The sequence below is a fragment of the Salvia miltiorrhiza genome, chromosome 4 (genome assembly GCF_028751815.1).
Source record: "Salvia miltiorrhiza cultivar Shanhuang (shh) chromosome 4, IMPLAD_Smil_shh, whole genome shotgun sequence".
Classification (NCBI taxonomy): Eukaryota; Viridiplantae; Streptophyta; class Magnoliopsida; order Lamiales; family Lamiaceae; genus Salvia; species Salvia miltiorrhiza.
In genome coordinates, this window is record NC_080390.1 from 45991416 (window position 1) to 46009751 (window position 18336).

General features: G+C 36.6%; 1 protein-coding gene across 1 annotated transcript; it reads right to left on the reverse strand.

The window, feature by feature from the left end:
• Positions 1-10536: 10536 nt before the first annotated feature.
• Positions 10537-17849, reverse strand: LOC131023767 (aminodeoxychorismate synthase, chloroplastic). Its single transcript, XM_057953349.1, has 14 exons — positions 17629-17849; positions 17026-17450; positions 16372-16503; positions 15689-15756; positions 15435-15499; positions 15149-15215; positions 14758-15009; positions 14549-14675; positions 14085-14359; positions 13896-13975; positions 13705-13813; positions 12746-12828; positions 11714-12325; positions 10537-11401 (listed from the first exon to the last, which is right to left on the reverse strand). Exons 2-14 carry the CDS (start codon positions 17348-17350, stop codon positions 10891-10893), a joined length of 2706 nt encoding a protein of 901 aa, XP_057809332.1. The 5' UTR covers positions 17351-17450; positions 17629-17849; the 3' UTR covers positions 10537-10890.
• Positions 17850-18336: the final 487 nt, after the last annotated feature.

Sequence of the window (18336 nt, forward strand, 5' to 3'; positions counted from 1 at the left end):
CGCCATTGATGATACTCTTGGGCTCGAGGATTCTGAGGTTATTCGCAGAAATGATATCAAAGCTCAATTAATTTTGCAGTTCAAGGACAAGACTAATCTTTTACACCAGAAAGCAAGAGGGAGATGGGCATTGGAAGGAGATCTCAACTCAGGCTTCTACCACCGTGCAATTGTGGGCCGAAGGAAGAAAAATGAAATCTCAGGACTTCTCTTTGATAATCAGTGGATTGAAGAGCCAGAGATAGTTAAAAAGAAGGTGAAAGAACATTTTGAATCGTTCTTTAGGAAGAAATCTAGACAGCTGCCGTTTTTCCCCCGGGATTTTTTGGGGAAAAAACTGTCGGACGAGGAGAGAAGATGGCTGATTCGTCCTTTCTAGGAAGCGGAGATTAAGGAAGTCGTGTGGCATTGCGACGGAAACAAAAGTCCGGGACCAGATGGTTTTAACTTGAATTTCTGGAAAGCGTCATGGGAAGTTATTAAAGACGATCTGATACAAGTCCTTAGAGAATTTCACTCAAATGGAAAGATCCCCAGAGGCTGCAATGCGTCCTTCATTGTTCTCATTCCCAAGAAAGAGGAAGCCGAAACGCTTGAGGAGTTTAGACCTATCTCCCTGATCTGCAGTCTTTACAAGGTTATCGCCAAGATCCTTGCCGGAAGAATGAAGAGAGTTATGGGGTCGATCATTTCCGAGAACCTAAGTGCTTTTGTTGAGGGGCGGTTCATTTTGGATGGCGTGGTGATTCTGAATGAACTCATCTCGGAGGCAAAAAAGAGAAAAATGGGGAGAGTTTTCTTCAAAATCGACTTCTCAAAGGCTTATGATTCCATTCAGTGGGACTTTATTGATACTTTGCTTGAGTTACTCAACTTTGACCCTATTTGGAGGAAGTGGATCAAGGGCTGCTTATCATCGTCGACGGCAAATGTGTTGATTAATGGTGCTCCCTCGGGAGAATTTTGTTTGGAGAGAGGACTGAGGCAAGGCGATCCGATGTCGCCATTTCTTTTTCTTATTGCAGCCGAAGGATTAAATGCCTTGATCGAGAGAGCGACAACAAATCATCTACTGTTCCCTGCCATGGTCGGAAAGGAGAAAATTCAGGTTTCACACCTTCAGTACGCCGATGACACAATCTTCGTGTTTGACGGCAATGAAAGGAATGCGGAGACGATTAAGGTCATTCTTCAACTGTTCCAGTTCATTTCGGGACTTGCAGTCAATTTCAACAAGAGCTGTATTTTGGGCGTTGGAATTCAGGAAGACAAGATCAGGGGAATGGCGGCGGAACTCAAGTGTAAGGTGGGTAAGTTTCCTTTCAAATATTTGGGAATCAAAATTGGAGGTCGCTGGAAAAATGTTGTCGACTGGAATTCGATGATCGAGAAGATTAAAACGAAGATTGCAGGATGGAAGAAGAGAACGCTGTCTTTGGCTGGTCGCATTACTTTGGTTAAATCGGTCTTGCAAGCTATCCCCATTTATCAACTTTCCTTCTCTTTTATTCCAAAAACAGTGGTGAGAAGTCTTAATTCTTTGTTTGGCAAATTTCTTTGGGGAGGGAGCGAGAATGGGTCTACAATTTCGTGGGTTAAGTGGAGCGATCTCTGTCGTAATAAAAATGTTGGGGGTTTGAATGTTAGGAACCTTGAGTGGTTTAATGAAGCTTTGATTGTTAAATGGTTGTGGAGGTTCCTTGAGGGAGGTGACGAGTTGTGGGCAAGGATTGTTAGGTCAATTTACGGGGATGTCGAATGGGGGGAAGAGGGGATGAGCTGTTCGGGGACAAGAGGGCAGGGAGGTGGCTGGTGGGCGAAGGTTATTGGCACAAAGGGGAGGAGAGCGGGGAACTGGTTTTGGGATAATATCGAGCGTCGTATCGGTGATGGCCGAGGCACCAAGTTCTGGTTAGATTGGTGGGTGGGGGAGAAACCTCTTAGGTTTGAGTTCCCCAGAATTTTTCATCTTTGTGAGAATAAAGATCTTCTTGTTTGTGAGGCAGGGAAGAGGGTGGATGGCAAATGGGCTTGGGAGATCAAATGGAAGAGGGAACTGTTCGAGAGGGAGAGAGGGATGATCGATACTTTTACTAATGCTCTTCCAGATTGTGATCCAAATGCAGGTAAAGCGGATGATTGGAATTGGAAAGCATCCAAGGAAGGAGTTTTTTCAACGAAGTCGGCTTACTCCATCATTGCAGCTAGAAAGACTGAAGTACATGATCCACATGACTCGAATGAAGGCTTCGCTAAGCTTTGGAACGCGCCTGCTCCACACAAAGCAAGAGTTACAACATGGAGATGCTTGAGAAACAGGTTAGCTACATGCGATAACTTGATTAAGAGGAAGGTGGTGATTCCAACTGTGGAGACTTGGTGTAATGGTTGTCTATCTTGTATCGAAACGGTGAATCACCTGTTTCTCTACTGCCCGAAAGTGTCCCAACTTTGGGATTGCATTTACTGTTGGCTGGGAATTAGCTCGGCAAGACCGAGTTCTATCACACAACATTTCTTGCAGTTCATATCTTTGGGAAAAGGGAAGAAATGTGGAAAACTTCTTAAGGCATTGTGGATTTGCACTATTTGGTCACTTTGGATGAAGAGAAACGACAACAGATTTGAGGGTCAGGTTTGGGAAATTACACAAGTGTTTGGGGAAATCAAAGGAAGACTTTGGAGTTGGAACAAAATTTTTGAAATTGTAAACGTTGAGGTGAGTTTTGCAGAGTGGTGCTCAAATGATTTTGAGCTTTCTTCTTGTATTTTGTTTTAGGTACTTCTGGTACCCCTTTGAATGCATTATCTTTTTCTGATAAAAAAAAAGTCTGCCTTGTAAAAATATACTACATTAAAATAAATATGTATAGGTCTAAAAATGAATCACGCTTCAAAAAATTATTAGAATCCCAAAAGATGCTTAGCTAAATTATTAAAGGGTTAATTGCAATATCACCACTTGTGACCTAATTTGCAGTTATACAGCTTTTAGATCACGCTTAATATAATAGAAATATAGAATGAAATGAGGGGAAAATGGACGAAGATAAGATTGCAATGACAAATAATCTTGGTTGATTTTTATATTTGGTATACACAAGAAATACGAAATAATTAATTGTTACTGTACATATCTATATAAAATTACCATTTTGTGTCATTCTCTTCCCTCGTATCAAAACAATTTTAGAGAGACAAAAGTTTGAAATTAAGAAATTTTAAAGAAAAAAAATGTTATAAAATAAAAATTTTAGATAGAGAAATTGCAGAGAGAAAATTATAGAGAGAGAAAAATTTGAAAAGATTTTATATTCTCTTTTCGGAGTTTTTCTTTTCTCTTTAAATTTTTCACTTTATAAAATTTTCTTTCTCTATTTTTTTTCTTTCTAAAATTACACTCTAAAAAAATTCCTAAGTTTCCCACTGAATAATTTTCTTCCTTTGAAATTTTTTCTCTCTAAAAAATTCTGTCTTGATAAATTTTCTCTATGTAAACTTTATATCTCTATAAATTTTACTCCTTCCGTCCCCGCTATTTGTATAAATTGAATAAAAATGATAGACCCTACACCTTTTCAAAAATTAATTATTATCTTTTATGAAAATGAGTTACTTTTAACAAGATTTATCAAAATGAAAAACGAGCCACTTTTAAAGGAACAGAGGGAGTATCACTCAATAATTTTCTCTCCAAATTTTTTTCTCTCTCTAAAATTTATATTTTAAAATTTTATCTTTCTAAATTCTTTCTCTAGTATTATAATCAATAAATTAAAAGTTCGAGTCATCAATAGCTTACCGTGTTAGAAGTCAATTTATTGTTTCTATAACTAGACGTATTTAATTACATAATTAATGGAGAAATAATAATGTCAATAAAGAAAAACTGACTTTGACAAAATTAAAAATATAAATTAAACTTAGTGGTGTTGCATTTACTATTATATATATAATATACTATAATAAATTGAGAGAATTAACGCTAGACTTAGTGCAAATCGTTGATATTATCTCTAAACTCGCCATAGTGACTTAAGAATCAGAACTAATAGTTTTTGTAATTAAGTTTTATATAAGTTACTACAAAAAATATTGTGGAAGAAAGTTTGAATAACGAAGCAAAAGCAAGGGGGGAAAAAGGAATATCACCCAATATGAGTTAAATGTATTATTCCTTAATTTAATCAAAATCAAATAAAAAAATTAGTATAATTGGGCACGAGGATTCTGATTTAATACATGTATGTTTTGATTGGGCACGAGGATTCTAATTTAATACATGCATGCACGATCACATAACATAAAATTTGTGACACGACACGACGCACCTTAAGTCAATTAAACCGTAAATTATTTCTTGGCTTTTGACATTGTCTCTTGTTCCTTCAAAAGTCTCGCTTCTACACGATCAGATCGATTGTTTTTCTACATTTTATTAATCTCATATATTTTAATTTACGCGATAATCATTGAAATAATGTCGATTAGATGATTTTGCAAATGTTATTAAATTAAAAGGGATCCACCATCAATTCGGGTAACAAGGAGCGTAGTTTTAGAAGAAATTAAATAAAAGGTTATTGACGTCTAAATATACCAATTGTGAGTTCATATTGATATTTTTTCATGAATTTTAATAGTTGTTAAAGAATACACGAATTTTATGACTCTAATAATTTTACCACTATTTTAAATTATATATGCCCAAATTGGAATTGACATGACATCTCAAAAATCTGACATGGACGAAATGGCCGATTAATTTAATGATCGACGTCGTACAAATCGCACAATAAAATGTAGTCGTTTTATGAGGGCAAGTGAAATTAATTAAAGTACAATGTTCTTTATAATTTCTTTCACTTTTCCTCATGAAACGACACGTTTTAATGTGCAATCTGTAAGACATTGTTTGTTAAACCGGATGTTTTATCTATGTTGAATTTTCGAGATATCATGTCAGTTTTAATGTTGACGTAATTTAAAATTGTGGTTCTAGTCATAAAATTTATGTATTTTTTGACAACTTTTAAATTTTTTGTAGGAAAATTTAAAATATACTCAAAGTTTGTGTATTTTTTTTTTTGAAGTGTCAAAATTCGTGTATTTAAGCAACAATAATCCTTAAATAAATAACTCCGTCCAAAGAGTTGTTAGGGCTTCGATAACTAATTATTAGTTAAACTAATAGAATCCGAACACTGGTTTTAATATTTTAAAACTTTTTTTTTGTTTTTGTTTTTTGTTTTTGTATTAGTATTGATATACACACAGGATCAGCCTATAATGTAATCAATTTTCGGAACAAATTTATCTTTATTGATCAATTGAATTTTTAATTAGTCCGAATTGGTAGCAAGTATCATTTATTAAAAAAATATATACGTGAATGTGATTAGGGAAGAAAAATGATATATTTGCAACTAGAATTTAATTAATATTTCCAGTTGCATATATAAATATAATTAACAGAAATGATTGGGTGGAAGGTGGGATATTGTGGAAATTAGAATGCCTTGAAATGTAGGGAACTTTACAGACGCGGTGACATATTGGCATGAGATGAGATGCTTCATTTAATCAGTTTTGTCATTTATACTCCATCCATAATTCATACCACAATTTTCGCGAGGGAGTATAAAAATATATATACTATAATTTTTATATTCTATAACCTTTTAAGTTTTTAAAGATGAAGTATAGCTCAATTGGTAAAATATTTATTATCCAACTAATAAATCGAGGATTTGAGTCATTCGGTATTCATGAGTATTTTAATTTTAAAAAAATGAATTTTCGAGTTTTTATTTTGTCAAATAAACTTCTCATAGTTTTCTTTCATAATTTACTGATTTTTTCTTTATATTAATAGTTTATGCATTAATGTTAAAAATGAATTAAGAAAGCAAAATTCATTGGAAGTAAATAGAATTATTAGTTCATGAGTTAAAAAGTGTTAAATTATTGAAAAGGTTTATATAAGAACATAATGTCAAAAAAAGTCAGAACTTTAGAAATAATTAATACCATAGTCATAATAGTAATTTCGTATTAAAAAAATATTAGTTTAACTATTAAAAAGATATAAGTATGTTGGAATCAACCGCGTCAAAGTCGCCTCGTAAAGTAAAAAAGAAAACAGAAACACTAATGATTGCCGTTTGAAAATAAAAATAAAAATGCATGTAACTAGCAATTATTTGTCTGCTTGTAACTACGAATTAATGTAAAATATAATTTTGTTTAACAATGTATTGCTAACAAATATTTTACGACGAAGAGAATAATTTATAACTTCATATACATCGAATATAATTATAAAAAAGTGCAAATAGTGAATTGATATTTTCCATTCATTTAGGCGATGTTTAATTTACTTAATTAATAAATTATTAATTGATAAGTTATATATATGATCGAGTACAAGAATCAAATAAAATCTAATTCAAATAATATAAATTACCAGGGACCTTGAAATCTTCAAAAGTTTCAATTCATTTTAGTGAACAAAGGATAAGTCTTACTCCCTCCGTCCACCAAAGATATGTCGCTTTATTTTCAGCACGAATTTTAATAAAATGTGAGTGAAGTTGGTAGTGAAATAAGGGTCACACTTTAAATGTGAGTGGAATGATGTGGACCCTACTGCTAAAAATGAATGTGGTATATTAATTTTTTGTGGACGGCCGAAAAAGAAAATTATGGCATATCTTTGGTGGACGGAGGGAGTAGTATTTTTAGGGTAAATATCACTAAATGACATGGATCGTTTCGTACCATGGCATTTAAAAAATTAAAATCCACATTGAAATTTAAACTAAACCATGATTGAACAAAAAAAAAATGCAAGAAGACCAGCCCCAAAAATGCAGACGAAACTGCGAGGTCTCTCTCCTCCAAATGCTCTCTCAAGAACTCTACGTCGTGCGCCTTCTCCGCGTCGAGCACGTCGACAACAAGAATGGCAAGCCGCTCCTCTACCTCGTCCTTGAGTATCTCGACACCGATCTCAAGAAATACATCAATTCCCACCGCAAGGAATTGAATGAAATGATTTATTTTCAATAGGAACTAATCAATATTTTGAATACAAATATATAAATTTAGAAAGTTCGTATAAGCTCGATTAAGTTTGTGAGCTTCAAAATATTTGATAAACAAGTTTTGGGATTTGACTCGATACTAAACAAATCAAATTTGAACACATCACTATTTGGTTCGGCTCGATTCGATTACACCCCGATTGATATGTTTGATTAATCAAGTGAGAATCTTTAGGGGTTACTCTTTTTAAACTTCACTATTTGATAATCTAATTAACCTCATTCTAAATAATTGTGTCAAAAATAAAAAATATTTAAAATGGGACGGAGACAAATAGACAAATAATACTTCGATTACATACTTCAGCACTCTCCACTTCTCAATTAACAAATTGAGTATAACATAGGTAAGCTAATCTTCCTAAGATTAGTGATTAAATAAATTTGAAACAGAATTGCATCTAAATGTGTAATCAAATAACTATTTGTATTGTATGTAGATTACAATTTAATTATGCTAGTAAGATGTTTTCCTTCCAATTAATATATTTATATATTCAAATCACCTAAAAGAATTAGTACGTATAGCTCTTAAAATATAAATAACTAAATGCATACTAATATAGTATAATGTAATGAATAAATGTATTAAGGATAATAAGTTGCGGAAAATTATCTAAAAATAAAAATAGACTAATTTTTGTGGACTTCCAAAATAACAAAAAATGACTATATTTAGTGGACGGATGGAATATGTAAATGACATAACATAAATGAATATCACTTTTTATTCACCAAATTGATTAAAAATGTCTTCAACCATAGGAAATTTTTATTTAAACCCCAAACTATCAACTTTTATAGCAAAAAAATGGGCTAATTGCCTGTAAATTCCTAACGTTTACACAGAATTGGTTTTTGCACCTATTTTTATTTTTCTACTTTTAAATACCTAACCTTTCGTTTTTATCTCAAATTTGTCCGATCACCAGTTTTTTCTTACGCCGGCGTCGGAAATGCCATTGTGGCAGCCGGAATCGCTGATTTGGCAGCCGGAAATTGACACATAGCCTATTCATTGACACGTGGCAAATTTTTTTTTTTTAAAAAGTAAAATCCCCCCCCCCTCGTCTTCTTCCTCTCCCCCTGCCACCACCACACGCCGGCGCCACCACCACCAGCGTCGCCCCCTGCCGCCACCACCACCCTCTCCATCCCAGAGCCGACCAACGCAGCCGTGCTGGAGGTCGTTGCGGAGGCGCTGCGCCTCGGCCTCGTGGAGTCGCGCGACGCCGCCAGTACCCCCCACACAATTCCGTGAAATTTCAGAAAACTAGAGTTTGGGGGTGGGGAAGAGAAAGGGGAAGACGATGGGTGGATCTGGGCGCTCAATTGATGGAGGGGGCGGCGTTGCCGCCTCGTAGTGTTCAATTGCTCGCAGGCGTGAACAACGGCCCACCACCACCACCAAATTCCGTCAGTCCTTCCCACCACCAGAACCAAATTTCATCATCAAATTCCCAGCAAACATCAAATTCCCACCAAATTCTGTCATCAAATCCTCCGAGCACGATGAAATTGAGAATGAGAAAAAGGTCTCCACACGGGTTTGGAAAGGGGGAGGCGGAGGGTGAAGTGGTCGCGCCGAGGTGGGGAAGGGGGGAGGGCTGACGCGGGTCTGAAAAGGGGGAGGGGGAAGGCGACACCACAATTGAAGCGTTGAAGGTCGACGGGCACTGGTGGTGGTGGCGGCGCTAGCGGTGGTGGAGGTGGCAGGGGGCGCGCCGGGTGGGGGAGGGGGGGAAGGGGGGAAAAGACGATGGGGGGAGGGGAGAAATTTTCTTTTCTTTTCTTTTTTTTCCACATGTTTTTTTTATTTAATTTTTTTATATATTTTTTCCACATGTCACAAAAGTGACACCATGTTAATTTTCGGCTGCCACCTCATCAGTTCCGGCAGCCACAGTGGCATTTCCAGCGCCGGCATAAGAAAAAATCGGTCACCGGATAAATTTGAGACAAAAACGAAAGGTTAGGTATTTAAAAGTAGAAAAATAAAAATTGGTGCAAAAACCAATTCCGTGTAAACGTTAGGGATTTACAGACAATTAGCCCCAAAAAAATTGGCATCCATTTTTTTACCCTCGAAATCTTGATGTAACTTGTCAGATAACATGGTGTAATTAAATTTTTATTTTAAAATAATATAGCACAAAATGATTTTTTCTAAAATAAATAAACAATCAATTTAAGTTAGGCATCATGTACTTGAGGGTGAGGTCATGTTTATTCGTTTCAAAATGTCGTTAAAATGAATCGGCTTTTTAAATGTTCCAACATGAATTTTAGTACCTGCTCATCTTGTTCAATCTAAAGTGTACCTTTAGATTGCTCGCAAGAGAACAAGGTCAATCATAGAGTGATAAATTATTCAAGTTGTATCTACGAAGAAGGCTTAACAGAGCTACCAATCTATATTTCACACACGGAAAATAAATACATCCCAAACATTCTATCCAACTAGTTCAATGTTTATTTCTAAAGAATCAAAAGCAAATTTAAAGCAAAGACAAAATTGATTATAAAACGAATAACAAGAGGAAAAACGAGTCTAGTGTCTAGGAATATTCGCTTCGAGAGTTAACACGTTAACAAAAGATGAACACAATCTATCAATCATAACAACACATTCACATAGGAACTCAATGCAATAACTTTCGTATTCATGACTATGCAAAATAATTAGCTAGAACTAACAAATCAATTAGATTACACGTTTTCGATCAAATCCAACGTTAATTAAACCATGATCCAACAATAAATTCATCTATCGATCTCATTCATCGTTTACAAAGATTAATCAATTAAATTAGTTCATAATGTTGTAGAAATTAAAATAGGAGAAAAAGCAATCCATAGAATGAAAGTAAAGAAGAAAGATAAAATAATTCTTACTAAATTAAAGTGCAAGTTCGTTCCCAATGCGTAGAGAAATTGAAATTAAATGATAAACTGAGGTTTTCCTAAAGTTCTTGCTTCATAAGAGATAAAAGATAAAAGTTGAAGGTGAAAGCTTAGTATTTGAATTGCTAAAAATTGTTTATGAAGATTGAAGACCAAAATCCTGTCAGAAATAAGTTAGGACGGTTTAAGTTAAAAACCGTCCCAGTTAGCTCGGTTGACAGTGAGCCACGGTTGACTAGGCATTCTGTCCGCTTTTCTTCTAAAAGTCAGCGTGCATTTTTTGTTCAATTTTCTTCAACTAGTCACCTAGGTTCATTGTGCGCCACGTTTAGCAAGATTTGCACACTCTCTTTTGCATCATTGTAAGCTTACTTCAAAATCTTTAAACGCTTTAACGTCAATATCTTTCCTTCCACACCTAAAACATCACAATTTCACACAAAACTCAATTTATACACAAAATTATCACTACACCACTCCACTTTGCAAGAAAGTACAATTAACTAACTAGAGAAAATGACACAACTACCAAAAAACACATCTCATAGTGTTTTTACTTCAAATTTGTGGAGTAATATTTTCTGATACAATTCTAAATACTACTTCTACCGACCAATCTCGAGTAAAGAAAATGAAGAATCGTTTATCTTTAAAAAAAAATCTCATGTAATTTTGACTTAAAATTTCGAATACCAACAAACTCGTATCGATACTTGGTCTCAAATCAGAAGCTATTGCTTCTTACTTCAATATATTTGTGTGGGACACAGTTCCGCTTGAGCCTTTGATCTGCACACCAATTTCTCCTATAATGGGTGAATCAACACGAAGCCAAACGACATCGCCTAAGACGAACTTAGTGGGATCGGATCGCGCTCCGCTATGGCTCATCATCTATAGAGAGAATGCTGTTCTGATACTCCATAACAGCTTTGGTTGGTGCTCTGGTTTTGAGCACCATTTCCTCGTACTCGTCGGATGGATTCGAGAGAGCCGTGATGGCACCTCCGGCTCCTATGGAGGCCTCGCCTTCGTGGATGACGACACTTCTGATGACAATGTTGAGGTCGAACGTCTGGTTGTAAGAGAAGTACCCTATGCACCCAGAGTAGACGCCCCGGGAGCTGGTCTCCAAGGAATCAAGAATCTCCATCGATCTCAACTTCGGTGCACCTGTCATCGAGCCACCGGGGAACGCAGCACGAACACAGTCGACCGCGCTGGCGTCAGGCTGCTTCTGCCCCCGTATCGTGCTCACCATCGTGTGGACAGTGGCGTAGGACTCGACCTCCATGAGATGAGGCACGTGCACAGAGCCGGGCTCACACACGCGTCCCAGATCGTTCCTCAGAAGATCCACGATCATCAGGTTTTCGGCCTGGTCCTTCTCGCTGCAAAGAGAAGTAAAAACAGACCATTATAAGAGTGGCTATTCTTACAAAAATTTGATATTAATTCTAATCCCCATACTTATTTTATATAATCCTTTCGTATCTAAAATTATTCAAAATTTTGATAAAAGTAGTCTATTATATTCAAAAGTGCAACAATTAATTATGAGGTACTTAAATGTTGCACTATGTAGTTTCTTAATAAAAGAATTGAGCCTTATATTCACACAAATACATAGGTGATGATATATACAACAAGTCATGCTTATAGGGCCTACTAAAATGAAAAGTTTCTTGATTTAGCAGACTTGCCTGTACTGCAGCTGTTGCTTGAGCAGCTCATCCACCTCCGGAGAGGCTCCACGAGCTACGGTTCCCTTGATCGGCTTCGCTTCCACCACGCCATCCCTATCCAAACGCAGGAACCTCTCGGGTGAGGAACAGCAGATGCACAACTTCTCTTTAGGAAAGCTAAGCCACGCGGCATAGGGAGCTGGATTTTTCTCGCGCATCTCTAGATAAAGCGTGAGGGAATGCAGCTCGCCCACGCTTCTCCTCATCTGCGTAGTGAGACACAGCTCGTAGCTGTCGCCGTCTCTGATGAACTTCTGGCATTTCTCGACGTCCGTGATGTACTGCTGCCTTGATTTCTCAGCTGAGAATCCTTGTGTTGGGGAGAAACCTGCTGATGCAACAGAGATGGGCTTTGTTGGACGACGATGGGGTTTCATGTGGAGCACCTTCTGCTCAACCTCGTCCATCCATGAAGTCGTGCCCGTGCCTTCATCGTGTAAGGACATGACATAAACATCATCGCAGTGATGATCTATCACGACTAGATTGTCCGTGAAGAAAAGGCAAGCATCGGGGGTGCTCGACTTGTGGCGACTCAGAGACGCGCCACATTCGACTTTAAGATCATACCTGCATGCAAATGATGCATTCTCAGACACTTAAAAAACAAGTCGTTTATGTGTGAAACATCACAATCAAGCTTATGCAATCATGAAAATATAATTCATGGATGCATATTTATAAGGTTAATTGCATCTGTTAACACAATTTTTCAGTTTACAACACGACTTCTAAATTGTTGCACCAAAATACAACCTTTATAATTTATGCAATTTACAACACCGATATATCTAGGATTTGTGCGTTGATTAAGGCAAATCTTGACGAAAATAATGTATGACAGTAGATGTCAATGTATGTCATGTCACTTTGGCCTGACTAGGAATTGGATAAGGTCATGTTTTTTGTGCAAAAAATCAAAAGTCTATGTCGTAAATCAGAATATTCGTAAAAGTCGTGTTAATAGATGTGTCGACATAGCTGGCATACCCAATGTAACCAATATAGCCACCATAAAAATCGAAAGGCAGTCCATCAAAATCTGCAGCATCGTAGCAGATTGATTTGAGCTCCTGAAGCATGAAGACAGAGATGAATTAATACAAATCTCCATGTGTGCAAAAAACTGCTCCAAGAGGTACTAAGAGGGTGTTTGGCTGAGCTTATAAACTTTTTAAAACAGCTTATAAGCTCCCCAAAAAAATAAGTTCCTCTACCCCAACTTATTTTCTCATTATCTTATAAGCAGCACTCATTTTGCAAAAATAACTTAACTATAATTTTTTATTTTAATCATACATCATTATAATCTCATCTCTCTCTTCAATTTTCTCTTTCTAACTAAAAATTCTCTCTCTAGCTTATAAGCTCAATTATCCAAACACTTTGACAACATATAAGCTCTTAAGAAACTAGTGCTTCTTGTAAGTTCTTGAAACATCTTATATGCTCTAAGAGCTTATAAGCTCTTTAAAATAAGCTCAACCAAACACCCTCTAAATCTTTATACAGATAAGCATTTTCCTACACAAATCTGAAAGAAAATATATGTGCAATGCAAGAAAGAGTGAGATAACGCAATGTATCAGTGTAAATGCAGGCGAACGAGTAACACATGCATACACGGGGTAAGACATGGCACTGCCCTATATCACAAACCAATTGATAAAAGTATACGACTCCCCACAAATAGAGCCTTTGCAATGTGCAGTCTTACAAGGGAATGCATAGCTCACAACATAAATACGTGCCACAATGATATGCTAGTGTTACTAAACCCAAAGCCAATGACTGTCTGAAGACACATACACTCATTATTATAGGACTATGGGCAACCAACAACCACGATTAAATAAGTGCAAAGATAATAAAAATATAAATTTTGTAGGGACGTAAGACCAAGAAAACATGAGAAGGCTGGTAACAAACACCAGATTCTTGAGAATTACCTGATCCAGAAAGTCGAAAAATCCTTTCTGCAAATAAGTGTTTGTAATAGAGCCCTCGCGATCTTCAACTGACATATAGCCTCCATGAGTAAATGACGTATCACCGCCACTGGTATCCACAGATGGATCTTGTAAGTGAAATCATTGTTTAAGACAGTCGTACCTTTTAACCATAAAGATTGTGGGCTAACCTCTTATTCGACAATCTAAATGTCACTTGTTTCCATAGTGATCCACCTTTGCCCCCCATAAATGAAAAGCGAGCTCTGTTCTACAAAGACAAGATGGTTTATCATCAGAGATTAAAAAAATGCAAACTGAATATGTACTTCTAAATGAACAAAATGAAAAGAAGAGAAGAAGAGGAAGGAGAAGGAAACCATCTCAGTCGAGGAACTATCCAGCCAAAATGTGTTTTCAGCACGATGGCTTCCAAACAGCTCGGAGAATATGCTTCCTGCACCACCAACTTGGTTGGCAGAACACTCGAGTTTTCTCCATTGCAACTTCAAATATTTTGCAAATCTCGAGTGTGATGATGACTTCATTAAGTTGCAGAGGCTGGCATGCTTCAGGTTACCAAATCCATTCATCAAATGCTTGCTCCTCGCTACATCTTGGAATAGTTGATTTACCGTAGGAACCTGCATGCGCGCTAAGTAAAGTTCACTGCTCAGAGCGACTGAAAGGGCACACTACCATGGATATGGAAACTCCTATTACATATTGCAATATAGCACCAATCAAGATTGACAACTTTCACCAATTTCTACGGTGGTTTCCATGTCTGGATATTCTAAACGAATAAAATGACAAACTCGTCTTATTTATTCATGTAGATTACCAGAACAATAAACGTCCCTCATGCTTTCCGAGGATGATCTCAATTGAGACCAGTGGTCTTTTGTGATCTCTACGAAATTTTTGAATATTTGCCTCCCATGGCAAGTAGCAACACTCTCTGGATGAAACTACAACCAAATAAATAAAACAAATCAATTTTGGAATAAATTACACCAAGTCGAAAAAATTATAATTGGGACAAACATTCACCTGCAGGCCATAATGAGGTCTACTAGAGTGCATAATGCCCATAAGAATATTGCTAGTCTGCATCTCTGACTTCGTAGATACAGATTTAGCAAAAAATTTCAGGTCACCTCGTCTCTCAAAACCATCAAGGCAGGAATCAAGATTTTGGAGTCCAAGAAATGGGATTGTTTCGTGGGATGATGTCCAGGCTATAGGTACAAGTTTTTTTGGAAGTGAGCTTGGGTCTATCACGAGAGAATGGTACCGGACCACCTGCATAAGGTCAACACAATAGACGTTCAGCAATTTCCACCATGTCGCAGTGATGTTATAGTAGAGCCATGCAAGATGCTAAACACCATCATGAACTACCAATTCATACATACATAAAGATAAGATATGTAATTGTCACCTTAAATCCTGAATTTTGTCCAGAAGGAATCTCATTAAATAGTTCACTAGCATTATGCTCGATATCACTGTAGAAGTCGCAAGAAAATAATTCAAGTCAGCCACAAGAATTTTGAAATTAACTCTGCATTATAGATTTAAGAATCCAGCAGTCCATATTACAGAAAACTTTAGTTTTGATCACAAACACCTTCAACTGTGTCAGTATTTGAAGAATGAAGATAGGACTCTTCATACAAAATCTAAGACCTTCAGCACGCCAAAAAGAGAGCAAACATATATCTTACCTTAGCCGTCCATGAATAGGTTCGGGGGCGTGGATGATCCGAGCACCATGCACATAACCTAAAGCCTGTACAATTTCCCATGTCAACAAATGAGTTAAACATTTGAACGAGTAAGAAGTTGATGGTCGATGTACAAGCAGGCTCATCAGAACATCATCGGCTCTAAGCTTAATTTTATCATACATTAGAAAGATAGAAATCCGTAAAAAGTAAAAACACGTACTATAAACTTAGGCTATGGTGACAAAATATACCTGATGGCCCAGGCAAACACCTAGAATTGGGATGTCACTGCATTCAAGCAGTAGCCTGAGGCATATTCCTGCAACGAACAACAATTCAGAATTCAAAGTCAAGACAAATTAACAAATAACAGCATCAAATGTTAACAGAAGGCTATAGAGTTTTTATGACTGATATAACATATTGGAGCAATCACAAATGCTCCAAAGCAGAGCAGAAGTTCTTTTTCGCTACAAACCAGTTTAAACGAGAATATTCTTTTTATATCCAGCAAAAGTGTGATTACAAAAGGTTAGCACCATTAAGCATCGATTTTGAAGCTTTGAGATCACAGACACATTTAACCTTGAATATAACACATATTGCACAAATATTAGTTTTGGCTAACTTCATAATATGCGGATGGAATAGTTCATGTTTCTTGGATTAGTTTTTGTCCTAAGAATCTAACGCATCAACGAAGATCCAACAAACTCGTCTTTTCACCTTGCTAAGTGCTTCTATTTTTTTTGCTGCAAAGGTGAGTTGTTTGTACACAACGAAAATAAGATTAGCAATTCATGCATAGGATGGTGCATGTTGGCCTTCCTATATGAGATGCTTGGAAGATAGCGATGATTCCAATAAACACAATAGTTCACATGGTGAATATATAAATTGTAAAAGTGTTTGGAACGCAGTTTTCAGTTCCAACCTATATCAGCAGCACAGGTTGGAGAACCAGGGCCAGGAGATATCACGATGTTGTCAAATAGCTTTTCTTCATACAGGTAGTGGAAAACTTCTTCCCATGACCACTCATCATTACGGATCACCACCGGTGGCACTGGTATAATATCCACATCAAAAAAGAGAGTATGAGTCATAGGCTTGACTTGCTTGGACTAGAAAACCATTGGGACTACTATCATAGAACCTTTTATAGTAGTGTCAAAGCAATTGTCATCCAAAATCAACTAACACAAAGACCTATTATAATCTAGCTGATTTAATAACGTTAGCAAAGATGTGAATGAAGGTAATCATGCAAAGACAAAACTAATTCCAGCTTCTGTTTTTGTAAAAACACTCTTGTAGAAATCCAATAACCCGATCTTCCTTTAACCAATCTCGCTGAATTGTATATTAGAAACTAACTTCAGTCCCTCATTCTCCCTATCATTTTCCAGCTTTAAATACATGCATAATTAAAGTTTACATTCAAAACTACCATCGCATCACTCTATAAATAATCACACACAAAATGCATCTTCTCATCATAGAAATAAACAGACAAAAATTGCAATTCAACCACCACATATTGCAAAAGTACCAAGCATAAGGAACAGCAACAAGTGACATATCTTACATCCATTAATGACGGATAACTCTTGATAAATGTTATACGTGTAACTATCATAGTTATCAATCAGCAACGTGCGTACAAAATCCAGCTTCGATGATGCTTCTTTGAGCTGTTTCTTCCAGACAAACGACCCTTCCAAGTGTCCTCGTACTAAATGACTCGACACAGACCCCTTCTTCACAACACCATCACCTTTTTCCTCTCTGTTCAGCTCACCGAGTCGACTGAAAGTCTTGGGCAAAACATGTTTCCAATTCCTGTTCTGAGAAATGCTCTCTAAGCAAGAAAATGAAATCTCCTTTGAAGACGAAAACAAAGTAAAACCCATTTCTCTCCGTTTAATCTTTTCCCACTTCTACAATGTGACAACTCAAAGAATCAATCTTGTCCCAAGAATTAAGAAATCTGCTATAAACCCTTCACGCACCCTGCAGAAAACAGTATCGCAACGCTTATATTCCTCAACAAATCATCAAATTCACATCCATGTTCGGCAAATAAAGCAATTCTTATACAGGTTCTCAGATAAAATTTACAACTATTACATCTACGCAGGAAGATCTCAATCCTCGGAAATAATAAAGAGGGTGGATCTAAAGTAATCACCTTTAAATTGGAAATTGGAAATTTTCCAAAGAAGTCGGAGGGAGAGAGGCCGGAGACGAGAGAGAGGGCCGTGGTGGGACGGAAAGACGACGGAAAAGCTCCAAGATTCGATTTTTATTTATATAGTTCCCCTTTTTCCAAGTATTTCTGTGTTAATTTTGAGGGATGAGGCTTTTTTCGGCCACCTCTTTTTTCGAAAAGGAGAGTCGGCGCGTATTTATGTGTGTGTACACCACTGCTTGAAGAATTAGTTAACTACCAGAAAAAACTAAAAGGGTAATATAGTAAAATCGTAAATATGAGAACCACATATTTAATGATTTTTAATTGAAAACAATCAAAATAAATCTATCTATATCTATATGTATATTAAAGCAAAGAATTTGCTTTATCCAATGAATATTAGATTTAATTCAAAAAAGAAAATTGGATATTAGATTTAAGTTTTTAACTATTGGTTAATGGGTCTTGATTGCTTTATTGCGCTCGTCTCGTTTCAGAGCACCCCCTCTCGAGCCTGGGGGCAGGGCTCGCTGGAGCACGACTTGAGTCTGCTAACGAGTCCCGCTCTGACTACTCTAAATTCCCAAAATATTATTGAATTCCAATTCATTCAGTCTGAAATATAAATAGACTCGAAAAAATGATTCAAATTTAGTTATACTCTATCAAAAATTCACAATGAAACAATCAATATTGCAGTCAAAA